The 27,975-nt window shown below is 37.4% G+C and overlaps 1 protein-coding gene across 2 annotated transcripts in view; it reads left to right on the top strand.

Moving 5' to 3' along the window:
* CPSF160 (cleavage and polyadenylation specificity factor 160) overlaps nt 1-27,975 on the top strand; it is a 57,013-nt gene that overhangs the window by 20,428 nt on the left and 8,610 nt on the right. For both annotated transcript variants that reach the window (XM_089158870.1, XM_089158871.1), the window contains exons 5-20: nt 1,558-1,703; nt 3,081-3,176; nt 3,385-3,437; nt 4,130-4,261; nt 5,279-5,330; nt 5,452-5,574; nt 6,513-6,647; nt 6,950-7,078; nt 7,449-7,526; nt 10,556-10,693; nt 14,456-14,550; nt 15,505-15,701; nt 16,766-17,550; nt 24,771-24,851; nt 24,943-25,008; nt 25,129-25,206. In XM_089158870.1, coding sequence (XP_089014996.1) covers nt 1,558-1,703; nt 3,081-3,176; nt 3,385-3,437; nt 4,130-4,261; nt 5,279-5,330; nt 5,452-5,574; nt 6,513-6,647; nt 6,950-7,078; nt 7,449-7,526; nt 10,556-10,693; nt 14,456-14,550; nt 15,505-15,701; nt 16,766-17,550; nt 24,771-24,851; nt 24,943-25,008; nt 25,129-25,206 — 2,384 coding nt within the window. The remainder of the gene's footprint in view (nt 1-1,557; nt 1,704-3,080; nt 3,177-3,384; nt 3,438-4,129; nt 4,262-5,278; nt 5,331-5,451; nt 5,575-6,512; nt 6,648-6,949; nt 7,079-7,448; nt 7,527-10,555; nt 10,694-14,455; nt 14,551-15,504; nt 15,702-16,765; nt 17,551-24,770; nt 24,852-24,942; nt 25,009-25,128; nt 25,207-27,975) is intronic.

The following is a 27,975-nucleotide window of genomic DNA, read 5'->3' as shown; positions in this document are numbered from 1 at the left end:
TCAGAAAATCAAAGGTAGCACACAAGCAACAAATAATCACAAGTCTGAGTAGTATCCAACAAGAAATATTAGAAGTATCGACTTGCAAGAGAAATAAAATTTATAATTTGTGATTACCCAATGCCAGCTGTCCCAAATAAAAGATAACAAAGCTTCTGTCCCACATGAAATACACAGAAAAATCTTCAGAAAGAATTCCCATGAGAAATAGGATTGAATCCTCCAGAAAATTAGCCACTATTTTTTATTGAATTAGGAATTTTCAGAAAAAAGTATTGTACCTCTTAAAGGAGACCAGAAGCTGTTCTGAATGCAGTCAGACCTAGTTCACTAATTGAAGCCATGAACTAGTCTGAAAATTTACCAAAGAAAAAGCAGCAACGGGTGCTGCGATCTTCAACTGGTGAATGGAAGAACCTTCAAAATATCTTCAGCAGTTTCACTGTAGAAGCCTTGTTGCAGAGTCTACTGTCTAGTAGTCTCGCTATGACACCGTGTGAATTAAGGAACCTGAATAGAGAAAGAGGCACGGAGAAGAAGAAGAACACATAAGAATTGGTAGAGCTTCATGACTGAATTGGTGAGAGCCCTTAACCCTTTATTAACCTTATATTGGCTGCAGCACCTGTTAGAGTATAAATAAAAGTAAAATAGAAAAGGAACTCCCTGAATCCCTATCCCGAGAGAGTCTTTTTCTCCCTGTTTTGGCCTTTGCACCCTTTATACTCTTAACATTTTCTAATGCAACGATTCTATGGCTATTGTAGATTTGTGTAAAAAATAAATAATAGACCTGCAGAAAGGCTCTTTTTTTTGTTATTGTTTTGTTCCTCTGGAACAGTTATTGTGGGATTTCATGTGTTCCTTGCCCTTATCATAGGTTGCTACTGGTTTGATTGCTGCTGCTACTTTTGTTTATTAACGTTTTGTTATTCCTGGATTTTGTGTGTTCTGTTTTCTTCCATACTTCCAATTTCTCATTTTTTGTTATAAAAAATAAAAATGTATGTTAATTTTGCTTAATTCCCATAAGAATTGGGTTCAAGGAATTTGTTTTGATAATGAGGTTTCACAGGCTCGATTTTGGATATGTCAGCTTAGGGGAATCTGAAAAACACATCATAAGTTGTCTGTGTTTGTTAAAAAAAAAAGTTGTAAGTATCAGCTCGATTTACATTTAATATCTATCTCAGTGTACCATGTCTGGAATGCTGTTTGTATATCATGTGTTTCGTTAAAGAAATATATAATATTTTGGTTAGTCTAGGGGGGAATGTGCATTGCATAGTGAGACATGATGAAGGTGATGGGTTAAAATCCGGCTAATCTAGAGTGTTTCTCAATGTCTTGATGGGACTTATCATCCCTCTGTATGGCTAGGTGATGATGGACATTTAGCCTGACTATTAGGTGGAATATTTATATTTATATTTTGATTTATTTATTTTCATGCGATATTTTGTTTTTGAAGGTTTTATTTCTTATGAATTTAACAATCTCTCCTCCAATCTTATTTTTCTGACCATAGTCTCATTTTTTTCTTCTTTCAATTTTTAGGTTACATTGAGCCTGTTATGGTAATCCTTCATGAGCAGGAGCTTACATGGGCAGGACGTGTCTCCTGGAAGCATCATACTTGCATGATTTCTGCGCTTAGTATTAGCACTACTTTGAAGCAGCATCCCCTCATATGGTCTGCTATGGTGAGTAATTTAACTTTCAAAAAGGCTATTTTGAAAAAGAAATAATAATTCAACGAAAACCTTTAAATTGTTGGAACTGCAAAATAGAAGCAAAACATCATATTAGTGTCCTTGTATTAGTCTTATGGACTCTAATGTTAGACATCCATTGAAACTCTATGACATAGATGCTGCATTTTTGCCAAAATTAGGACCCTACCGGGTTTGCAGCAGCTGCGACTTTATGCTTGTCAGTCACCTTGCCTGTTGGGCATGTCACATGGGTCTCTATCTTGATAGGATTGTATGCATCTCTTGGGAAAAGCTACTGCTTTTCAAGAGTGGTATATGTTTCAATTATGCTTGCAGAAGTTGCAAATGAATGACTACTTGAAGAACTTTATTGAATTTCAGTCGTACCCTAATTATATGTCTCAATGCCTTCAAGTTGCTGCTTTTTTTTTTTCTTCCTGGGGATGGGGTTGGAATTTAAAGGGTTAAAGTTAGGTTAATAATCAACTAGGTAATATAATGCAACTACTCCAACAACTAATTTTGCTGTATTCTCTTCCAGTATTCTTCGTGCAATGTTAAGCTGCTGGAACGATTCTGGTTTGATCAGGCACTAGTTGTTTTTTGTGTAGGCTGAGGTGGATTGGTGTTGAGGCCTTGCCCCTGGTTTACATTCTATACTGTGCGTTACTGCAGTGTGCAAGGTTATAGATATGTTACTATACGCTACAATTAATATCCTGTGTCGTCTGGTTGAACTGGATTAAGATTGTGGAGCTGTACCATCAGTGTGGATTGGGGTTGAAAGAAAACTGGCCGCAGTTTATCCTACTAAGACATGCAGTCAAGAGCCTAATATGTTTCAACTGAACTCAAAACCCATATCTCACAATTAGTCGTTAGTGATCCTGAACTAAGATTGGAAATACTAAGTGACCAAAGGACCAATATTCCTTTTTTTTTTGTGGATAAATGCCAATATTCTGCTGACATTTATGATTGGATGAAAGATGAGAATATTGCTAATTTGCCCCGAAAATAAAATCTAGAATGCTTACAATGCTACTAGAGTTCTGTCAGCATTGTAAAATACTTAAGTACCCTTTTTAAGAACTACATTACTTTAAAAGCCATGGGATCTCAGTAATAGTATTTGTAGGCTTTGGACCTTGGATTAAGGTCACTGGCGAGATCTAATTGCTATTCTAAACAAAAGCAATAGTAGCTTGCACCAATTAGAGTTTCATCAAGAAGGAAAATACAACTGAACTCATACTTGTGGTTATGGCTCCTAACAATCCATAACTGCACAACATGCTCTATCTTTTCTCTGATGAACTTTCTAGCCCTCTAATTATTTCTTTGTTTTTCTCTTGTTGTCATCAGAATCTTCCCCATGATGCCTACAAACTTCTTGCAGTGCCTTCTCCTATTGGTGGTGTTCTTGTAATTAGTGCAAATTCTATTCATTATCACAGTCAGGTGAAATTTTATCCTTGTTTATTCACATTAGCTTCCAGCATATCCCTGTGCTGCCATGCATATTTGATTGTTATATCTTGTTGCTCGTTTAATGTTTTTCTTTTTATTTTATGAAATCCTCTTCTTTATTCAGTGATACATAGAATCTTTCATATGCCTTTTGATTGTCCTTACTTGACATCTACTGTTTCTGTATTTGCTTATGCAGTCGGCATCTTGCACATTGGCCTTGAATCCTTTTGCTTTGCCTGTTGACAGTAGGTAGTTTCTTGGTCCACTTATTCTTATTTTTAGGTGTCGTTGGTTTTTGTATTTTTGTATCAATGATTTAATGTTTAGATCCAGCAACAGCTATCTGAATGTTTTCTAGGTATTTCGTGCTCAGAAGACTAAATATTTTCCTTAGAGCCTGCTTTTGGTTTGTTTATGTGAGTGTTGAATTGTTGTTTACTATCCTTAGACATATTGAATCCTGATGCTATGCTATGGCATGGATTAATCATAAATGCTTTTGGTGCTATGCTACAAAGTTGACTTCTAAGTTTTTCAGATGTGCATGGCTACTTTGTGTTGTTTGGAAAGGCCACATTTTCAACTTATCTGACTAGTACGCTTAATTTTTCTTATAACATTCAGTCATTAGTGTTTGCTTTGGTTTGCGAATCAAGGTTTCATGCATGAGTCACTATGCACGTTAATGTTCACACTGTTTATATGCATAAAAAATCTCATCTACCCCATATTTTTTGTAGGCGGAGTACCAGCACTGCGTTATGCTTTTTATAGTTGAACTTTTTAGCGGAGGTTGCTTTATATTTTCCAGGGATGAATGTATTTGCTTTTTGCTTCATTAGGTGGTAACTGCTGTCATATGGTTTGCTTGTTGCTTCCGATTTTACTTTGATATAACAACCAAGATTCAAACATCAAAGTGCTTTTCTTTTGTGTTTCAGCCAAGAGATGCCTCGATCAAGCTTTAACGTGGAGCTTGATGCATCCCACGCAACTTGGTTACTACATGATGTAGCCATGCTATCAACTAAATCTGGGGAACTGCTTCTACTGACTTTGGTTTTTGATGGGCGGTAAGTACCTTCAGGTCATTCTGTTTAACTTTTCTTTTCCCTACTGATAAAAAATAGGAATATTTCTTCTCTCATTCTGATAAAATTTGCTTGCAAGAGTTCATGTGTATCATGTCTTTGACTTGCTCCAACTTCCCAACCTACAAAATATGTAGCTTATATAGAATGAAGCTAATATAATTCAGTAAAGGCAGTTGACAGTAACCTGCTCTGTTCGTTCCTATGACATCTGCTGTGCCAAATCTATTAGTAGTATTGAAGTTTGTTAGACAATCCGTGCCATTGTTGGTTGATTAGTTTTCTTTTTGTGGGACATTAGGACTCTAGGAGTCTAGAACCATAATTAATAGAAAACACCCAAATCCTTCTCTATGTGCCAGTTATGCTGTGTGGGACTCATGCAGCTTCTTACCTTGCAAGCTCTGAGAACTTGATTTCAGATCCCAACACAGTCAGGAGTTACCCTTGCTTTTGCAGAGGTTATTTGCAATCTTGAGTCCATGATGACTTGGCTTACTAAAGGATGTAGCCAGCTTTACCGTTGCTTTGGTAGGGTGGTTGCTTCCAGCTTTGAATCCTTGACCACTTGGTCACAATGGAGCAACTTTATTGTTGTACCAAGGCCTGCATTCTTCCACTTGGCTAGCTATGAAGTGTAGATATCATCATTAAGCTATTAATATTTAGGCATCATATCCTTTATCTCCTTGTCAACTACTAGTTGAAATAAAACTAGAGCTACTTAGTTCCCTTCCAAAAGTCTATCCTTTCTAGCTGTGGCAATTATATGCACAAAAGCCCTACACCAATCTGTATTGGTCTCGGACTGCAGTTTCTGTTCCATATGGGTTGAGGAAACAAAGAATAGAAAGAATGGGGGGCGGGGAGGAGAACTTTTTCCCTATTTCTTGGTATCTCTATCTAATATTGTATACTACCATAATTTTATTTTTTTTCAATCAAACTTAAGTAGTGATTTTGTGGTTTATTCTTATACAAATTTTTTTTTAATTGCAGGGTCGTGCAAAGACTTGAACTTTCAAAATCTAGAGCTTCAGTTTTGACTTCGGTTGGCTTCATTTGAAATAATTATTGATAGATTTAAGTTGAATACCTTGATGGTAAATGTATTTTGCCAGTTTTGGCAGCTTTTTCAAAATTTAATAAAGATGCTTCTGTTTGCCTTTTAGGGAATTGCAACACTTGGCAACTCATTCTTTTTCTTGGCCAGTCGTTTGGGAGATAGCATGCTTGTGCAGTATACTTGTGGGATGGGTACATCGATGTCAACTTCTGCCCATGTGAAAGAAGAGGTTCATGTCATAAGTTGATAGCTCTACTTTATAATTTGAATTTTATGGAAGTGAAATACTTATTTGTGTTGATCATTTCCTTGGTGTATCTTTGAGTTTTATAAAATTTTTTCTCTGACCCCTAATTCAGTACTTCAGAAGGCTTCACTCCTCATGCATTCACCATGACTCGGTTAACGATCACTGAAGCTAATGATCTTGTGATTCTTGTTTGTTATTAGTTCAATTTGTCGTATCAACAGCAGCATATTATACTATAGTTTAATATTGGCTGCACATGTTTTATGAGATCTTACTGTAGTGAATGTCCACAATACGAATTATGGATGAAACATGAAAAATGGAAAGAGTTGGGTTGTTGTTTACTTGTTACAATAATTTTACCATGTTTATCAATTCTTAGTTACATGTGTATCAGTGTATCTCAATACTGAATCTATTGGTTCATTCTTTCTCTCCATCCACTGATCCACATAACATATGATGATAATTATATGACTATAATGGATCCAATCTTCTAACCCGTCCCTGCATTATTTTTCCACACGTATGCTCATTCCAGCTATAGACGAGGGGAGTATTAGGAATGCGTTCATTTTGTGTTATTTTTCCATGTGAGCACTCATTCTGCATGCCCACATCAGTTAGTCTAGGACCTTGGTTGACTTCAGATGGTTTTGTCCTCCACTTAATAGTTTGAGCCAGGAACTTGGGTGTTCAATCACTGGAAAGTCTGAGGGTTTTTTGTTATGTTATGCTCCTACGCCTTGTGTCCTCTTGAAGCCTCAAAATGGTGTCAGGTGCATAGCTCTATGTGTGTGGTAGGGCATGCTAGTCGGTTTTTGTTGATATTTTTATGTTGTTGTGGCCATTACTTAACAACTCAAGCTTTCGGAATGAAGCAGTTGTAACATCTTTGATCGATGTCTTGCTGACAGGGAGGAGATATTGAAGCAGATGCACCTTCATCTAAGCGGTTAAGAAGATCATCATCGGATGCTTTGCAAGATAGTGTCAGTGGTGAGGAGCTTTCATTATATGGTTCAACTCCAAACAATTCGGAGTCAGCACAGGTCGACTGATATCCACTCTTTGTTTTCTGTAGTTCTTCTACATATCCTTCAACATTACTTGTGTGTTGCATGATTGCATAACAATTTGGTTACTTGTATTTGGATATTACCTTTTTTTTTCATGTAATTTTTCACCAACTGTTTTCAGTAGTTCTTCTACATATCCTTCAACATTACCTTTTTGTTTTCAGATCATTTACCTACTCTGTGTACTGTTGCTGCTACTGTATTCTTTTTTCATTCGTTCGAAGCCTAAATTAACATCTTTTATATTCTTATATTTTTTCTCTCAATATATGCAGAAGGTTTTCTCATTTGCAGTTAGGGATTCCTTGATTAACGTTGGTCCTCTGAAAGATTTCTCTTATGGGTTGAGGATTAATGCCGACCCAAATGCTACAGGAATTGCTAAGCAAAGCAACTATGAACTGGTTGGTAACAATGTAGACTATATTACTTTTGAGATTGCATGAATAATATGGTATCATCCTTCAAAACATACTGTTTTGGTTTTGTATTTCTCTTTTGGGTGATTTTTAGGTGAAGTTATTGAAGATATATCAAATGAATATTTTATTTGTTTGTTTCTTTTGGTTTTGTATTTCTCTGTTGGTTGATTTTTAGGTGAAGTTATTGAAGATGTATCAAATGAATATTTTATTTGTTTGTTCTTTTTTTTTTTTTTGGGGGGGGGGGGGGGAGGTATTTATATTTGTTTTGTGATTATGTGTTTTCCCCCTTTTTTTTGTAATTTTATTTAGGATTACATCCTTACAGTTGTTGCTTTTCCTTGATTACCAGGTGTGTTGTTCTGGTCATGGAAAAAATGGTGCTCTGTGTGTTCTGCAGCAGTCAATACGCCCAGAATTAATCACTGAGGTTTGGGAAAAGTTCTTTTTTGTCCCATATGCTACATTTTCTTTCTTAAACAGTTTTGAGTCAAATAATTTGATTGTTGAACGAAGAAAGATATGTGACACCATTTCCATGCTATAGTTTCCCAACTCTTCAAGATTATTTCATTGGATTTTCATCAAATTAGCTGAAAGCTGGCCTGATGCACTCCTCTAAAATTTAAACTTCCTTAAATGTTTATGTATTTTTGTAGGGCCCCGTCCAGTCAAGCTGGCCTAGAAGTTCTCTTGTTCTTTAGAGGCTACATGGCATGCCACATACCCTTGACATGGTGATGCAGCCTTAGACTAATAGTGTCAGCTAAGGGTTAATGCTGGCAAGGAGCCTTGAAAAGAAACAATTTCGAAAATTGAAAATTATGGTTTGGGTTAGTGAAATCCTGGACTTAGGTTTTATGGTGGAATTTAAGATTCTTTATGGGGTTTAATGGTGGAATTTAAGACTCTGGCTTGACTAATTCTAGTAAAGGTGAAGGAACTTTCCTATCCAAAATAGGAGAGCTGGTGGCTGAGCTATTTAAATCTGAACTTGTGGATTTTGGGTTAGGTGTTGGGTTTCCTGAATTTTAGGTTCCAGAGATTGAAAGGAGCTGTAACTTTCGTGCGTGGTCTGTTGAGGGATTGAGTCAATCCAAGTTTGGACAAAAACTGATTGTGGGAAGGGAATTAGGGGTAGACCTGAATCCCTGGATGAATGGGCGTCTAAGTGGATTATGATTGAGTCGATTCCATGATTAGTTGTTCATTCCATACTGGACCAGACCAGAATAGGGTTATGTACATTCTCATTATGAGAAGGGGTCATTCAGGCGTATGTATGAATTCTGATTTTCTAGGGTCTGGGGGTAATTCTAGGCTTTGCTAGGTCTCAGAATTAGCTTGGGATTTAGAATTAAGGCTGTAAATTGAAACAGGGTTAGTGCTTCCCCTTTTTTTTTTTGGGTTGGGGGGGCGTGTTGGGGAAGGAAAGATCAAATCCTCAAGGTTTGGCTCAATTCTGATGGACAGAACATAGGAACTTCACAGTTATGGGTTTTAGGGTTTTTAGTGATGAATCAGGGCTTGATGGAAACTAGGGTCCTAATGGACACAATGAAGTGAGACTTGGAACAAGGTCTGGGGGATTGGAAGGATGTCATGCTCCGAATATGTGACATTTCTTATGGTGGGAGGCTGGAAACTGATATGGATCAGATTAGGGCTGGGGTTTCTCAGTGGTTGATGGAGGCTTTAATCAGAACAGAAATTAAGGGGAGAAGAAGAAGACGATGGAAATGAGGATGTCTGGATAAGATTCACTTAGTGCTTTCTCACCAAGACCACCTGGATATGACACATCTGGTCTGGTTCCCACAATGGAGAAGTTAATACTTAATACACCAATAATTCTCTTCTTAAGCAGCAATGAAGTACCAATTTTCCAGTTTTTTTTACTCTTCCACGATGGCGCCATTCATAAGGCTATAATCAGACTTTTAGAAACTCAAAGATTGAACAGAAGGTAATATCTAATTCATAGTTGGCAAGGCTACAATGTGAGACGAGGCGATAGAGGAAACCAAGAAAGTCGACGCCAAGCAAGGCGCCAAAGCGTAGCCTAGGTGACAAGGCGACACTAGGTTGACCCAAAAAAGGGCCGGGATGCCTAGGCTTCACCTTGGCGATCCCTTGACAACTCTTCTAATTCAATTCCTTGATGGAATTGAATTCCTATTACTAAGCTGACTATTAGGTATCCTCGACTAACTTCTTACTGCTAATCTATAACTTCTAGCTTTCCATATAATTGACCAAACTAAGTTCAATTATATCATGTGACTTTAAGTGGTTGCTTGGAACTCTAAAACATGGTTAAACTAATTAAAGAAATAAACCTGTGTACCAAAATGTTGTAGGCCCATAGAGGGTGCCCATTATCCTGAACCCATGGAACAAAGATTTCAACCTCCAAAATAACCACATATAGTAGGTCCTAAATGCAAAGTCGCAGGAAGAAAGGAAGAGAAGAAGTCGCCTGTCGCTGCTTGCCGGAGTGTCGTCGTGGGAATGGAAGAGAAGAAGAGACGAAGAGAGAAAGAGATTAGGGATTAGAGTGAGAGTGAAAGTGTGAGACTCGAGTCAAGAACTCATTCTCTTTCGATTTTGTTTTTCTTATTTTAACATTTGATCACATGTAGCATCATTATAAATATGCATATAGGTTCAAACAATAGATACTTTACAATCAGAATCTAATAAGTTATTCAATATATGCCTTCGATCTGGCATCTTTCATGTGATTTTAAAAAGGGAAAAAAAAGCGAACGCCTTGGGGTATAAAGCGTCCGAGGCGATGCCTCATACCCCAAGGCGGTCGTCTTATTGCCTGAAAATAAGGCGACGCCGATTTGAGGCGCTTCGAAGGCGCCCAGAAGCCTAGGTAATGCTTAGGTGATGCCTTAACAACTATGGTTTGAACATATAGGTATTTATGAAGATTTGAGAAAAGCCCCCAACAGTAGAAAGTTGAGAAAATCACCTAGTTTTGAAAATATAGTTTTTGTTCTTGAAGTGGGGCTTTAATTTTTTTTTTTTTTTTGGGGGGGGGGGGTGAATACAAGCTTACAAGGGGCTTTGACTTTTTATCCTTTTAATGTTGATTATTTAACTATCGTCATTGAATATGAATAGTGGGTATTTTCTTTTGTATGAATAATAATTTAGTTGAATAAAATAATGAAAACATTTGTTTAAAGGATATTTGGCACAAATAAGTACCAAAGGTCCAAAACTGATTTGATACCACCAAGGTGACAGTTTCCTAGACCCCAAGAATTCCACCTGGTTACGTAGGGCGCCATCTTGACGACTATGCTTTTATGTCATCTCTTTTTAACATATTGGATGCAATTACATTGGTATATCAACATAATTGTAGGTGGAAGGGTTTTTGCATGGAAGTGAACTGGATTCATGCACGTCATGTTCAGTGCTTTAATGTTTACTAACATGCAGGTTGAGTTGCCTGGCTGTAAAGGAATTTGGACTGTCTACCACAAGAGTGCACGTGGTCTCAGTACAGACTCTAAAGTGGGATCTGAGGATGACGAGTATCATGCATATCTGGTTATCAGTCTTGAATCCCGAACTATGGTAATTCTCATATGCCTTACATGGTAAAGTGGAAGCTAAATGTTTCATGTAAAGTGACTTTTACATTATCTGTGGCCAGGTAATCTCTATTAATTGAGCTTCCTATAAATATAGTACACTTGTTTCCTTCTTTTCCGTGCGATGAGGAATAGATTATTTGAATGAGAGGGGTAGGCTACTCCAACTTCAGAAGTCAATGCTCGAGGAAGTAGTCTCGCAATGCATAATCATTCCCAATCAACATCCATTCTTACAATGTATAATATTCCCCAATCTTCCACTTTCCTAGTTGCAATCCTTGCTGCAATCTAATGATCATTTTCTGTTTGATTCCCAGATAACGTCCTTGGGGATAAATTTCTAATGTAGACTATATGACAATAACCTCAAATTGGGGGGAAAGATTAAGTTTGGAAGCTTAAGCAGTGAGATGCAGGATGCAGCTGATTCCAAAATTGGGAGGTGTAAATTATATATTGTGGGGTTGTAAACAGATATCTGGTGCATGGAGAATCATTTCTGTGGGGGAATTTTCAGATAATCTTCAACATTAAAGCACAGTGCAGTTTTGATGAAGAGAATGTATTAAAACAGCATCAGAATCAGCCATATGCACTGAAAAATAAAAAAGGCCTAAGGCTTAATTACAGAAACAAATGAAAGCCTATATAACAGAGACTAAAACAGAACATGATAAAAGAAAAAAAAAGCTCTCTGTCTGGTACAGAAGAGCTACAATGTTGAATTTTGTGGTGGAAATGCTTATGAAACCTTTATACGTCTGGCTTCAATTCATAAGAAAGTATCCAACTATTATCCAATCCTTCATTGAAATCCCTGAGAAATTCTTCAGGAGTTCAGGCATTTCGCTTTCTCCGCGGAGCGCTTGAAGTGGGAGAAAGAATCATCCTGAATAAAAACCTCCTTGATGATCAAATCATTGATTTTTCGTATTTCTGACACACCTTACAATTGAAGCTTGTGCCAGTTGGTAAAAGTCAGATCTGCCCACTGGAAAGTGAAATCCTTCCATCTATTCTGCTTGTATCCTTTGAGTGGAAATGAGGGGGGGAAAAATCATAATGATGTTCCTCATGTCCTGCTTTAAGCTTGGGAACCCTTGATTCCTCAAAGGTCATGACTGCCAAGCATACTGCAACTGGCCTACATTTCTTATGCAGTGGGAGGAAAGATATGCTTAACTTAGGCCTTATATCATGTTTGATTTTGAATAGAGGGATAAGGCTATGTTATTGTTGGAAATCCCAAAGGAGTGAGATCCATGGGAAATAAGTTTACAACCTGATCTCAAGTAATCAATAAAACTAGATCTGAGAGAAAATTGACGACTAATAAAAAACAAATCAATTTCTAAATTGATGAAATGGTTGACTCTGTTGGTAAAAAAACTACTCTAAAAATAGGTCTGAGGGAACATTGGCTACTACCCAAAATAAAATTGGCAGAAAACTTTGATCAGATGTGCAAATCAATTAACATAACAGGAGTGCAGGATTTTGAGTTATGGAATAATATTGTTGAATCAGGAACTGAAAATTCAGGATGTAGTTTCTGAAATAAAAAACAGAAAATTATTCAAAACAGATCCATTCAATGAAGAAAGGTTGAAATTTTAGAGCAAACTGAACCGTGAGCGGCCAACAAAATTCAGAAACCAGAAAAACTAACCTGTAATTGAAAGGAAAGAAGACTTGTTGTAGGACTCTTAAACATCTTGCGGCATTTATTGTTAAAACTAAATTTTGTAATCAGAATTCAGAAGAGAGAGATTATGTTTAACAGATCATAAACTAGCATAACAGAACTACAGAAGATGATATAATAGGGAATCAGAATTAAAGAGGATAAAGAGCATGCAGTATTCAGACATGACCTGCAATTGGATAGAATGGCTAAAAAACGGGAGAAGATATGGTCAGGAATCCATCTGATCTGTAAGGTTAGAATCCCACTAGTGACCCAGCAGGGTTCACTACTTAATTCACTGCAGTTGAATCCACAAGAATGAACACACCTGAATCCCATGGATGCAAGTCTGAAACCATAGACTAAAGGTCCGAAACAAACAAAAGTTTTCCATTGATTCATAAAAGTTTTTTGGTAGGGCATAGCCCTTCCAGATACTTTAATATGGAACTCAAAATATAACTTCATTTAAGCCTAAAACTTCTTCTTCCAGTAACTTGCGAGGTTTTGGTGACCTACTTCTGAGTTGTAAATAAAATAAGAAGGAACACCTTAAACATGGTTGATTTGACTATACTAATCACAATAAACTATTAAACCAGCAAACAAAAAATAAAAGAAGAGAAGGGGGGAAGACGTCAATGCAAGAAGAAGATGAAGCTGTGCAGAAAGAGGGAATGTTGTGTAAGAATAATTGTTCACCCATTTGTCAGACTTACATTACGGCTTAAACATACATTGAAGGATTACAGCTTAGAATCCTAGCATAAAATGACACTGGTTAAAGAAAAAAAAATGGCATACCATGTGCACTAAATAGACTACAACTTGGAACTTTTTTCTATCTAGAAACTACTAAGAGAAACCCACAAGTCACAAATGTGCAAAAACTGCCAGCTACACAGAGTGCATACGAGTCCCAAAAGGCCAAAACATACCCCCGTGGACCAAGGTACATATGGGCCATTTACCTTTACTTAAACCGGTGGATTTTGCCAGTTGGAATCAGAGACTGATACGACCAGATATCAACAGAAGAGTAATGGAAAAATTATCACACCACGGTAATAGCTATCTCCAATATAATCAAAAGAATCTCAAACAAAACACTCTACTAGCAGTAGGTGAATCATACGGCTACCCCAGAGCAAGAACTCTCACTCAACTTCCCAATTAACTCCTAAAACATGTCTCTTCTACTCTTCCTTCCCCCTATTTATAGCAATTACGTTCCTACAGTATTAATTAACAAAATCATCCCAATTCGAATAGGACTCTTCAAAAGTAACCTTAATTCGAATAGAACTCTTCAAAAGTAACTTGAATGTAATATGACTCTAACCTGAATGTAATATGACTCTTCAAATCTAATCCTAAAAAGTAACCTGAATGCAATAGGACTCTTCAAATCTGCCAATCGTTTCCTTCCTTAGAATTTAGGGATTTGCTTTCCCTCTCAAGTGTAGACTCATGATACCAGGGGCTTATCAGAGACACTTAGTCTGATTAAATCACTTCTATAACAAATAAAGAAATAATGGAATATGCTCTAACTAGACTGACTAATAGATCTTGTATGCATACCTCCTACCCATGTTTTAGGCCATAAAAGGTGGCCTAAGTTACGGCCAACACTTGTGTGACCCAATCCAATGTTTATTTCCTTAAAATAAGCTCACATCTTTGATTTATCTGCATCAAATTGCTTCCCTCTTTATGTGAACAAATTCGTCTCGATGTCATAATCATATTAGGGATGTTTGGAGAACAGGCCCTCTTTGATTGCATATTTCTAAGATTCTGCTCTGCACCCTCCAAGCAAAAGAGACATCCAGTAGAAGTGGTTAACAGTCTCGTTCATCTGAGGTTTTTTTCTCCTTGCCATAAATCCATAGGTAGCTCTTCAATTTTCTAGGGTTTTATTTCCAAATCATATTGAAGTCTATGTTTTCACTGTATTCTGCTGACCATCCTTCTTCCCCATAACCCCCCCTCATGCTGCAGTTTTCCTTCTCAGATTGATGCTTATCTGTACCTATTACCTGTATTATCTAGGTACTTGAAACTGCTGATCTTTTGGGAGAAGTTACTGAAAGTGTTGATTATTATGTTCAAGGAAGTACTATTGCTGCTGGGAATTTGTTTGGAAGGTGAATGCATTACTTTATTCTCTCTTTTCAGCCTAATATGAATAGACTGTTAATTTGTATGGTCCATTCTTGGTCCAACGATAAGTTACACCATTGTGACTTGGTGGTCGCGGGGTCAAGATGGGAAGCAGTCTCTTTGCAAAAGCATGGTTATGGCTGTGTACTTATGACCCTCCTCAGACCCTGCAGTGGCAGGTGCCTTGTGCACTAGGTACACTCTTTTTAGTTTTTAAGAAGAAAATGTTACTGAGTGAGTTCTTTTCGTTGAATGTTATTGGCATGATTTTTTTTTTTTTATTTTGTTGGTGGTAGCAAGCTTCTTTCATAACCCTCATCAATTTGTTTTTAAGATTTTCTTTTGTTGTATGAATTTAAAAAAAAAAAAAATTTTCATTACCAAGGAAAGAAAATTTGGTGGGTGAGGGATTTTTGGGCAGCAGTGAGAAAAACAAGCACCAGCCAATTACAAGATCTTTTTCGCTTGGCTTTTTTCTTGGTGTGGCTACTTTAGTAAGGGACTTTTGCCTTGTGGCACTTAGTAGTATTTGTTTATTCTCTTTTTTTTTCCCGATATATTTTCAGTTCAAAGAATCCCTCCTACCCCCAAACAACAACAACAACAACAACAACAACAACAACAAAAAAGAGAGAGAGAAAAGAAAAGAGAAAAAAAGAAAAGAAAAGTAAAGAAAAAAATGAGGCTTTTAGCTTTTACTTTTATGTATATCTCTTGATCTTTTGTTAGATTTCTTTGTTAGATTTCTTTGTTAGATTTCTTTGTCAGTTTCTTTTAATGTTCATTTAAGTTTTTCATCTGTTGTGTGTAATTTCGATTCCATTCATTTCCTCTTCCTCTTTCACCCAAAATTTTTTTCCCTCTTCAGGATTAGAGAATTGTTGTATAATTATTTATAAATAAATACTGTTGTCATTTAGCTTGCTTGATTTTTCTAGGCGCCGAGTTATCCAAGTTTTTGCACGCGGTGCCCGTATTCTTGATGGCTCCTACATGACTCAAGACTTAAGCCTAGTAGCCCCTAATTCTGAATCAAGCTCAACTGCTGAAAGTTCAGCGGTTTCATCAGTTTCCATAGCTGATCCATATGTTTTGCTTAAAATGAGCGATGGAAGTATTCGGCTTCTTGTTGGAGGTATGTGTGATCTAATGGATTTATTATTTGTAATTCTGAGCTGCTTCGCACCTCAACTCGAGCCATTCTCAAGGGCAATATTGGTTGACTGAATACTAACTCCTCAACTTCTTAAAGGCAACCTATAAGTACTGTGTAATGGACTACCTTGCCTTTCCATGAATTTGCTCAAATATATGAACCTTTATATCGTGGACACTATTACTATCTTCTGTTAACACTTCATCCTGGAACTTGGAAGAAGTTAGCATGAACAATCTTTATCCAACTATCTTGTTTATTTCCCCCACTCCCTTTTACAGCTGAAGCAGGCACTTCTACATGTCTCTGTCTGTGGGCCCTTTTAGTAGATCTACTCTGTAGTTCATGGAATCTTAAATGAACTAATTTTTTTGGAGGTGTGTCGGTGGGTGGGGTCCCCCCCTCTTTCTTCTGTACCTCTATTATTTTTGCCTCCATAATCATTTATATATTCTAGATCTTAGTGCATTGTAGTTATCATGGCATCTAGATGATCCTTGGCATTGGAAAAGGGGAATAGCCAAGCTAACACCAGCAAGCTGAGTCAGTGACACCAACTTCTCACCCTTGAGGGAAAAAAATTAAAGAAAAGAAAAAAATGTTAGGACTCTGGGAGGATGCTATGTGGAGGGGAGAGGACTTTGGGTTATAACTAGGGGTGAAGGTGTGAGAAAGTTTATTGAGTTGTTTTGTGTGAGGTCTGGGCAGCTTTTGGCTGAGGGCAGCATTATATGCTGTAGGGGGTGACTGGCACCATCAAAACCAGTATTTTCTCTTAGTCTCTTGCTGTAGTTCATATTTTCTGGTATTGGATTAGCGGGTCTTAACAGAAAGGTGAAAAAAGAAATCTGGATCATCAACCCAAATCACTTGACAATATGATCATACACCAACTAACAAGCCTGTCTCTGATTTTGTTAGGTACAAACTATTCCTTATGGTCCAAACTATTCTTCAAACTATTCCACTAAGGTTTTATTCTGTTCTGCAATTCCATTAGACTGTTACATATTGACCATCTTTGGTTTTGAGTATGTTTGCAGATCCTTCAACGTGCACCGTGTCTGTTACTTTTCCTTCCATTTTTGAAAGTTTGAAGGAATCAATATCTTGCTGCACACTTTATCATGATAAGGGACCTGAGCCATGGCTGCGCAAAGCGAGTACTGACGCATGGCTTTCTACCGGAGTTGGTGAGGCCATTGATGGAGCTGATGGGGCACACGACCAGGGTGATATATACTGTGTGGTTTGTTATGAAAGTGGCACACTTGAAATTTTTGATGTTCCTAGTTTCAAATGTGTTTTCTCTGTGGATAAATTTGTGTCTGGTAAATCCCTGCTAGTAGATACCTTTGTCAGGGAGCCATCCAAAGATCCTCAGTTAACTGGGAACAAGAGCTCTGAAGAAGTGGCTGGTCACATAAAAAAGGAAACTGTGCAGAACATGAAAGTTGTTGAATTGGCTATGCAGAGGTGGTCAGGGCAGCATACCCGTCCATTTCTTTTTGGAATATTGACTGATGGAACAATGCTTTGTTACCATGCTTACCTGTACGAAGGACAGGAAAATATAACTAAAACAGAAGAGGCAGTTTCTGGGCAGAATTCAGTTGATCTTAGCAGTATAAGTTCTTCTAGGCTTAGAAATTTGAGATTTGCTCGTGTTCCCTTGGAAAGCTTCACAAGGGAAGAGGCTTCAGCTGCGAGCCCATGCCAAAGACTCACCATTTTTAAGAACGTTGGTGGTTACCAAGGTTTGTTTCTTTGTGGGGCAAGGCCTGCCTGGTTCATGGTCTGCAGGGAGAGGCTTCGAGTCCATCCACAGGTAATATGGCAGAAATATCTCAATTAGAAGTGGGTTGAGTTGAAAGCGTCACAGAGCAGAGTCTAACCTTATATTAGAAATATTAATGTATTGCACTGAATTTGATGAATACATAGATCATTATTTGCTTAATTTCTTCAATGTTTTGATTGTTGAAAAGCAAAATTTTACTCTTGCAATTGGATCTTTGGTAGTAATCATGTTATGACTTGTCCCTTATCCACTTTAAACAGTTGTGATTGCTTTATGGGTTGTTCATATATTTGGACCTGTGTATCACTAGAAAGAGGTGCCAATCTATTCATCGTCCTTTGAATTTCTTATTTTCCTGGAAGATAAATGAGCCTTCTGATGCTTCAAAGGTTGGAATCACTAGGCGGTCCCATGTTATTGTAGTGCCAACATAAGTACTGTCTTTCATATGATAACACCTCATCTCAACTTTTATATGGAATTTATGGAATTGTGTTGATATTTCTTTGTAATTGTGGAGGTGTTGATGGAGTTAGAGTGTTACAGGATTAGAGATTAGCTACCTAGAGAGTGTAGAAAAATTGAAGGAGAAGACAAAAAGAAAGAGTAAGAAGAGAGAGATGTGAGAGAAAAGAGAGGACCATAGGGGAAGAAAGCTGGTCATGGTAGACTTATTAGATTCTTCTACTGGGGGTTACTGATACATATATGATAAGAATCTATCATTTTACAATTTCTGGACAGCCTGAGTTATTTTATTATACACTAGCCCTTACTAAGAAAATATGATACACAATAACAAAGAAACAGTAAGTATTAACTAACAAGCAAAAGCTACAATTTATTGACAAGGATCGAAACAAACTCATCCGCTCAATCATAAAAGAAGGTGATATAGAGTTTCCCGAAGAATAAAAAATGGGTTGATGAAGCTGAGAGGTGTGTCCAGGTTCTTTGATGATTGTTGTATTCCTTTAAAGCCTAAAGGAAAATTCTTTAGGACAATCTGTTGTGAGGCAATAGTAGTAGTTATTTTACTATTGACGGTAGAATTGTCTTGTTAGGATCTTTTACTATTCTCTTTGTAATATTCTCATTTTGGGAGATTTTGTTCTATTTTTGGCAAGTTCTTAGTATAAATAAAGGCTCTTTTGTGTCTCTTTGAAACAAATTAGGATTTTCTCAAGTCTTTCAACATGGTATCAGAGCCAAATCTGATTTGAGAAACCCTACCATTCCCATAGCAAGAGCCCCCCCAACTTCCGCAGTCATTTGAGAGCCACCACCGCCTGCCGCCACCTTCTCTCTCTTCCTCTTGCCATTGAAAACCACCTCTGCACATTTTCCAGCCCACCGCAACCATTGCCAAATGCCCGTAGTACTGTTCCTTTTTTGTTATTCACTTTGATGTGTGGGGTCTTTCTCGGACTATGTTTGTTTTCAGCCACTGGTGATTTGTTACTTTCATTGACCGTTGCACTAGAACCACATGAGTTTACTTCACCAAAAGAGTGATATTTTTGTGTTTTCAAAATTTTCATAAGATGGCTAGGACACAATGTAGGGATACAGGAAAAATCTTTCTTACAGATAATGGAATTGAGTATTTGGGAGGAATATTTCCTCTTAGCTAGTTGACCATTGCATTATACACCAAACCAGTTGTGTTAGACACTTGTCCTCAAAATTGAGTTGCCGAATACAAGAATATACATCTTCTTGAGGTAGCAAGTTCCATGTTGTTTACCATGCACGTGCCTCCTCGGTTTTGGGGTGATGCTATCCTTAGTACGGCTTATTTGATTAACTAAATGCTTTCCCATGTTTTATAACAACGCTATCCCCTTGAAGTTCTTTTAGGAACAACAACCTTTATTGTACTAACTAAGGTTTTTGGTTGTTTAGCTTTTGTCCTAAGTTGGATCCACGTGTTGTGGTGAATTTTCTTATGTTATTCTGCTACTCAAAAGGGATATAACTGTTATCACCCTGGTTCTCGTCGTTTCTTTGTCTCTATGGATCCCTTCTTTGCCCCTACATGTCTTCAGGGGGAGACTATTAGTGAAGAGGTTTTGGTTTTTGTTCCTCCGTTAGATATTTCTTTTGAGGTTCCTATTGATGAATTTTCTTTAGAAGATGGAGTGACTAGAGAGGAACAGTTGGTGGATGATGTGCAAGGGGAGCAAAGGCCCTTGAAGACCTATCAAGGGCGATCCATATGAGAAGATTCCCCTTTGATCGTGTTGCTAACCAATTAAAAAATAATATCCTATACTAATCTAGCAAGCAGAAAGTATGAGGTTGAACTATGGGGAACTAAAAGGCTAAGTCACTAAGATTGAATTCAACAAAACTGCATTTAAACTAAATCTATTAATTAATGCAAAAACGTTAACTATGAATATGTGAAGATCTTTGGGATTTCGAATCCCCAATGCTTTTCCCTAACCGATATACTCTACACTTCAAAGTAAATTAAGGATGGTCTTCCTAGATATGCCCTATCTTCGCAAGACTATCGTCCTTCGCGGAAGCTTGGCACGCTTAGTTCGCTGAGCTATAAAACATCTTTGGCCAAACTCAAACACAATCAACTAGAAGAGATAGAACAATCAAATTAATGAAATAAGCATGGTTCATCTACATCCCAAAGAAAAGGAACTAGCTACTCATTATTACAAAGTTCATAAGAAAAATAAAGATGAAACATAGGAGGAGAGAGAGAGAGAGAGATGTGGTCTTCTTCTTCAGCCACGAGAGAGATGAGAGCCACATTCGCCGTCTTCCTCTCTTCTCTGTGGCTGGCTTCTCTTTTATGTCTCCCGCGCACAATGAATCCCTTCTCTTTACCCGTAGATTCGACCTTTATTCTTTCGGAATTTGGAAAAACTCAAAACTGGAAAGTTGTAGATATTTTCAATATCGTTCCATAGCATCTTGAATCATTGAAATCCAAGCTCATACGAGAGAGATATGCCCAAAATACTGAAGGTAGGTCTGTTTACCCGATTTTCAGATTTATTACCAATTTTGTTCCTTAGACCTCCACCTATTTCCAATTTGGCTAAGATCTCACTTTTCATGATTTCTTGAGCAGCAAGATTGAATGCCATGATTTAAAATCCACCAATATCTAATATATTTGCCAACTTTACTCCATATTATCTCTAATATCCAAAATCTCCTTATTCCTGAAAAATACACAAAAATACTCAATTAGATCTCTTTAATTAAATAAGTATGGGGAATTAAATCAAATAAATAATGGTAAATGCATGCTTATCACCCTTCTATACCTAGTCAGTTGGAAGCTCCTGCTCCCAATTTTGAGGCAATAGTCCTCTTTTTGAACCATCCTTTGATCCAGCTGTGGACTTACCCATTGCATTATGGAAGCAGCCACACATGCACTAAACATCTTATTTCTAACTTTGTTTCATACCAGTCCCTATCCCCTGAATTTGAAAGCTTAGTTTCCTTGTTGTCCTCTACTTCTGTTCCAAATGCATGGTAGGAATCATTGTTTCACTCAAATTATAAAGAAGCAATGGATGAGGAAATGAGAGCTCTGGGGAAAAAAAGGACGTGGGAACGAATTTCTTTGCTTTCAGGAAAGCCGGCTATTGGGGGCAGATGGGTGTTTGTTGTCAGGCACAAGGCAAATGGAACAATAGAGAGATACAAGGCAAGGTTGATGGCCAAGGGCTTCACTCAAACATATGGGACCTAATATTAGGAAACATTTTCCTAGTTGCCAAGATGAATAAGTTCGGAATGTTCTTTCATGTCTAGTAGGGGGTGAAACCTACAATAGCTAGATGTGAAGAATGCTTTCCTTCGTGGAGAGCTTTAGAGGAGTTGTATATGGATGTGCCACCTAGGTATGCTACCACTGAGACTCATGGGAAAGTATGCAAACTGAAGAGAGCTTTGTATGGGTGGTAGGCAGTCTCCTAGGGCTCGGTTTCGGAGGTTTCATAAAGCCATGATTTCCAACAGCTACAAGTAAGGTAATGCTGATCATACCCTGTTCTTCAAGAGATAAAATTCCTAGACCACTGTACTCCTAGTCTACGTAGATGATTATGTGATAATTCTCCTAGGGCTTGGTTTGGGAGGTTTCACAAAGCCATGATTTCCAACAGCTACAAGTAAGGTAATGCTGATCATAAGAAAATTCCTATACCACTGTACTCCTAGTCTACATAGATGATTATGTGGTCATAAGGAGTAGTGAAGAGGAGATTGCAGCCTTGAAGAAATTTTTGGGAACCGAATTTGAGATAAAGGACATGGGAAAACTTATATATTACCTAGGGCTAAAGTTGGCATATTCAGCCAGTGGTGTTTCCCTCTCTGAAAGGAAGTATACTTTGGATCTATTGGAAGAAACTAGAATGTTGGAGTGTACACTAGCAGAAAATCCTATTGAGCCTAACCTACACTTGAAGGAAAAAGAAGGAGAACCAATCGACAAGACAAGTTATTAAAGTTGGTGTCAAGTTGATCTATTTATCTTATACCAAACTAGACATCACATTTGCAGTCAGTCTTGTTAGTCAATATATGCATGACCCTATTCCTTAAACTTGGATACAATGTACTGTATCTTGAGGCACTTGAAGGCTACTGTAGGAAGAGAATTCTAATTTCAGCTCATGGACACTTAAAGATTGAAGCATACACAATTGCAGACTGGGTAGAGGATGTCCACATGATGGGAGTTCTACCTTTGGATATTGTATGTATGTAAGAGGTAACCTGGTGGCTTGGAGGAGCAAGAAATAGGTTGTGGTTACAAGGTCCAGTGCCGAAGCTGAATTTAGGGCAATTGCTCGTACCATTTGTGAGGTATTGTGGTTAAAAGGGCTGCTTCAAGAGTTTGGTTCAGATTTAGAGATTCTTGTGCAACTGTATTCAGATAGTAAATCAACAATCAACATAGCTTACAATCCAGTACAACATGACAAGACCAAGCATGTGGAGTTTGATAAACATTTTATCAAAGAAAAAATTGAGGCTGAATTGATTCATATAACTTTTTTCACCTCAAACAATCAATGGGCTGATGTGCTTACAAAGAGCTTAATTACTAAGATGTTTAGTAGTATCATTGGCAAGTTGGGCATGATAAATGTCTATGCTCCAACTTGAGGGGCTTGTTGTAAGGCAATAGTAGTGTATGTTTTATTATTGAGGGTAGAATTGTCTTGTTAGGATCTTTTATTTTTCTCTTTGTAATATTGCACCTTGGGAGATTCTGTTCCATTTTTGGCAAGTTTTTGGTATTAAAAAAAAGGCCTTGCTGTCTCTCTTTGACATAAGTTAGGATTTTCTCAAGTCTTTCAACACAGTCGTACAACCAACTATGATATATGGTGCAGTGTGTTGGGCTACTAAAAAGCATTATATAGATAAACTCAGTAGCCAAAAGGAGGATGCTTAGATGGATGGGTGATAAAAACTAGGAAGGATAAGATAAGGAATGATCAAATTAGAGTTGGTTAGGAGTAGCTCCAATAAATGATAATCTATGAGAAAGTTGATTGAGGTGGCACGACTAGGTTCAACTGAGGCCCTTAAGTGCCCTTACAAGGATAATTGATTTAATTTAGATTGAAGGAAATAGAAGATTTAGGGAAGACCTAAGATAACCTTAGGAAAAGTGGTATGAAAGGATATGCATAGCTTAGGCTGTGTATCTAGCATGACCTCAAATAAAGCTGATTGAAAAGCAAGGACATGGCTATTGTTTTTGTGTTCTTCATCATAACAAACACCTAACAACTTTAACCAAGCGAAACACTTTGGTATGCCTTATTATCTTTTTTTGGGGGTGGGGGCAGGTTCCTTTGTTGCTGTGTGCAAGAGCGTTATCTGTTGATAACGGCAACAAAATATAATAATCTTTAATCAACCAAAACAGTGCAATAACAAGAAGAACTAAGAAGAAGAAAAAAGAAGAAGAGAAGCGAAGAAGGAAGAAGAATTGATTGGAATCACATAAGCCTGCGATTCTAGCTTTGCTAAGCTAGAATCGCAACCTCTTATTTATAGATATCAAATAGTTTAGATTACAACTTGAGAAGCAAGCCATCTTACCCTCTAAAAAAAGAAATAAAAAGTACAACTTATGGACAAAATTTTCCAGTAAAACTAACCCCTAAAATCTGTCCAAAATAGAAAGTACTGAAAAAGGAAAGTTCTGAAATTAGTAACTAATAGAAAATAGAAATTATGCTTTCTAGAAACTATCAAAACTTGCGTAGCAAGATTCCTACATTAGAAAGAGTAGCATATCTAAACAGGAAACAAGGAATAATGGCATAACACTGTTCACGTGAACATTAACAACCCAAAAATCAACATTTTATATTCCATGTTTGTTCATGACTATACCTTGTGGTGTTGGAACCATTGAATTGCTATTAACAAGTTGGAATTGTTGCATTTGTATTAACAAAAGCTCTCTCTTTTTTCCCCCCCTCCAATTCTTGGTTGCTTTGTTAAATTTTCTTTCTTTCTGAGTATATGAGCTAAACTCTTTTTACAAGGACTTCAATGCTTGGATCCATGTTGAATGCTACTATCTTTCTTGTAGTTTACCAGAAAATTTGTTTCCCAGCACTTATTGGGACATTGCTCCCTTAGACTGGGGGGCAATAATTTAAAATTGATTGCTTCATGTGAAGCAAAACATTTGCACTTATTTGTCTTTGGAATATTAAGAGTTGTCCCACGACTATGTCATAAATACAAATTACAGTGCAATATTTTCCATGTGGAGTAGTCACAGATTTGTGGCATGTGTTGTTTTATATATGAACTATAAAGAACTCTGGCTATAGATGGTACTAATTTTAGTGTGTTTGTCGAATTCTGACTCTTATTTCTATTATATCTTTTATTTTCTTATAGCAATTTGATTGGGTTTTGATAATTTATTTGAGTATATGTTGATCTGCTTCCCCACTCCCACCTACCCAATTATATATATATATATATATATATATATATATATATATAAAATGTGAACATGAGCTTACTTTGTCTTTGGTGTGCTCTCATTTGTTAAGGGATTTACTAACAAGTTTTCCCCCCCCCCCCCCAAGTTTGCTAAGACTAATTTTGGCCTTATGGACGACTGATGCTTTGCTGGTTTTGCCTTTCAGAGAATTTTTTGATGTCCTCTCTGTACCTTTTGTTGTTTTTATTTATTTACTTTTTTGTCTTCTTCCTTGTTGCAGCTATGTGATGGTTCTATTGTTGCCTTCACGGTTCTTCACAATGTAAATTGCAATCATGGTCTTATATATGTTACCTCACAGGTTGTATAGTCATCTTCATCTGCTTGTGTTGATGCTTTTAGCATTACGGTCCTTACGTATGCAATGACCTATATCAAATTTTCTGTCTCAGGGTTTCTTGAAAATTTGTCAACTTCCATCCGTGTCAAGCTATGACAACTATTGGCCAGTTCAGAAGGTGGTGGTTTGTCCTCACTTCATTTTTTCTTGATTCCTTGTTTTCTATATTTTTCCGACTGTAGTACTGTTTAATCATTTTTTAACACCCCCCCCCCCCTTCTCTCTTCAATTTGGGCAGATTCCTTTGAAGGGGACTCCACATCAAGTCACCTATTTTGCTGAGAAGAATTTATATCCTCTTATAGTTTCGGTTCCTGTGAGTGAGCTGCATAGTTTACCCTGTATTCGAATCAGTTAGTATTTTTACTGATTTTTGCTCTCAGTTAGTATTTTTACTGATTTTTGCTTGGTCTGCCATCACATAAATTTCAAACAACCTGTCCATAAAAATTTGGTAAACCTACTGTCACAACTTGGCATTTGTTGGTCGAAACTACCGGAATTCATGAATTATTGGTCGAAACAATTGAAATTTCTGAAATATTGTCAAAACTTGTTTAAACCTGGGACATTTAAAACTAACCCTTGGTTTTGTCTTGGTTTCTTGCGAAACTGAGATTTAACCAATAAATTTGCCCCATCTTGGTCAAAACTTGAATCATATGGCTTGCTGTATGGAAATAAACACCATTTTATCTTGTTCTTGAGAGCTAATCCAGTGTGTTCTTTGTGAAGAAAGGGATGTCAAGTAAATATGTGGACATTAGTAGGAGCATATGCCATGAAATGTACTGTAGGAGTACCTTGTGACTGACATATTCTCCTTTAAAGCTTAAAGGGAAGTCCTATGGACTGTTGTTTGACCAGCCATGATAGATGAGAGGCAGAATCTTGGGTAATTAAGAAGTGTCTTATTTATAACCTTTGTGTAGCAAAGATGAGGATGCTAAGATGGATGTGTTGAAAAACATGGAGGGATTCAGTGAAGAATGAATGTATTAGAGCTGACTTGGGAATTCCCCCAATCAATGATAAATTCTGAGATGGACTTTTAAGGTGGTATGAACCTATTCAATGGAGGCATAGGGACCAACACCCAGTAAGGAGTGATATGATTCCAATCGAAGGAGTTACAAGAGTGAGTGGTCGACCTAATTACCTAAAATAACCATAGGAGAAGTGGTAAGGAAGGATATGCATAATGTACGTCTTGTACCAATTACCTCGGATAGAGCCTATTGGAGAACAAGGATCTGTATCCCCATTAGCTCAGATTATCCTAACTTATTAGGCTGGGCTTCTTTCCTCTTCTTCTCGCCATTCTTGTTCGGGTTCTGTTTTACCACCTTTGCATTTGGATCATGTAGCTAACCCTATTAAGTTTGGATGAGGCTGCGTTTGTTGTTATCTCGTCCTTTATCTTGATCGACTAGAGAGGCACTCTTGTGAGCTAAAACTTTTGTGTGGTATAGGAAGAGAGAATGAAGGCAATTAGAGAATTGACTAATTTCAGACGTGATAGCTCATCAAAAAAGAAACTTTAGGGCCCTTAAACTTTTGATTGCTAGAAAATTCAAAGAGTCCATATTTGGGTGAATTCCTGATTATCCGAGAGAGTACACTTGGATCATGATGGATGAAAGCTAATTTGGGGGAATGAGAATTATCTGTCATGAGGGTTGTCTTCAACCGTATTCATATTTGAGTGTTACATTTGAGGTTGATTTTAGGGAGAAAGGGATTCGGTGTGGCCACAAGGTTGATTTTTCACTTGCCTGAGTACCAGGCAGTCTCCAGGTCATACATTTTGTTCAGATCCCCTAAGAGCTTTTACATGAGTGATATGAATATTTAACTTCAGCATATAAAGCATAGGGGATGGTTCTGACACTTTAAAGAGCTATGACATTAATTTTTTGCGAACGTGTGGCCCCAGTTCAGACTTCTGATCAAGGAGGGTTGGAACGGGCAGTCAGAATGTTGGATGGATAGACAAAAATTTATGGAGGCCACATGTTGTACTTTAGGCTCCAAAATGGTAAGTTCATTTTTGGAATATCTAGAAAAATGAAAATGTTCAATTTGTTATTATTTAAAAAAAGGCTTCCATTGATTAATATTCTAGATAATTTGGGTTTTAATTTTGTCTTGACCAGTTCACGACCTAAGCAAAACTTGGGCCGATTAATGGCCTTATTTCCCACAGTGGAAGGTGGGGCATTACACATGTATACCTCATTCTGACTTGGTTTATTGATTTTACCTGAACAAGCTGCTGCTGCTTCTATCTCCTGCATGAGAATCTGCATAGTGCTTGAAATCTAGGTAAAGCTTGGTGAGTAGCGTCCAGGTTGTTGCTTCTTGGTGTGTAATATCCAAGCTGCTGGTTGGTGTTTGATGTGTAATATCCAAATATAATTGTCAAGGCATCTAGGCTATTCAAGGTCGTTAACGGGTGAAATCTAATGTGACATCAGCAATGTTTCAGTCTTCTATCTCATCCAACAATCTGTTCCATTGAAGGTCATATCAATCATGCCGTAAGCAGCGGGTCCGTCATCTAATCCATTCCTCCTTTCATTTTGATTTTTAGGAACAACCTCATCTCAAGAACCTACCCATAGCCTATACAATCAAGAACTACCCATAACCATAACTTTTGGAATTCATCTGAGAGGGCCCTAGGATCACGGTATTACGCTACATTGAGGAGAGAGAGAAGATTAGGGTTGATTAGGGGGTTATAATTTATAAATAAGGGTAAGATGTGGGAAGTGGAACCCCTATTTATAACCTCCTAATCAACGCTAATCTTCTCTCTCTCTTTCTCTCCTCGATGTGCGTAATACCATGATCTCAGGGCCGTATCACCATCCAAACTTGAAGCTAAGCCTATACAATCATCACCCACATCCTTGGAAGTTGGAACAATCCACCTCATTATCAAGAAGCCACAACAAGTGATCTCTTTTCTTGACATTCAGAGTTTTCAAGAACTTGTTTCCTCCCACTGAATTGTTTTAAACGTGAAACAATATACTGTTAACCTATTAATCTTGAGTTGATCATTCATACCAAAACACTA

This window comes from Hakea prostrata, chromosome 6, assembly GCF_041222555.1.
Source record: "Hakea prostrata isolate BN-2017 chromosome 6, UWA_Hpros_2, whole genome shotgun sequence".
NCBI classification, from domain to species: domain Eukaryota; kingdom Viridiplantae; phylum Streptophyta; class Magnoliopsida; order Proteales; family Proteaceae; genus Hakea; species Hakea prostrata.
The sequence above is the reverse complement of the archived record's forward strand: the minus strand, read 5'-3'. Positions and strand labels throughout refer to the sequence as shown.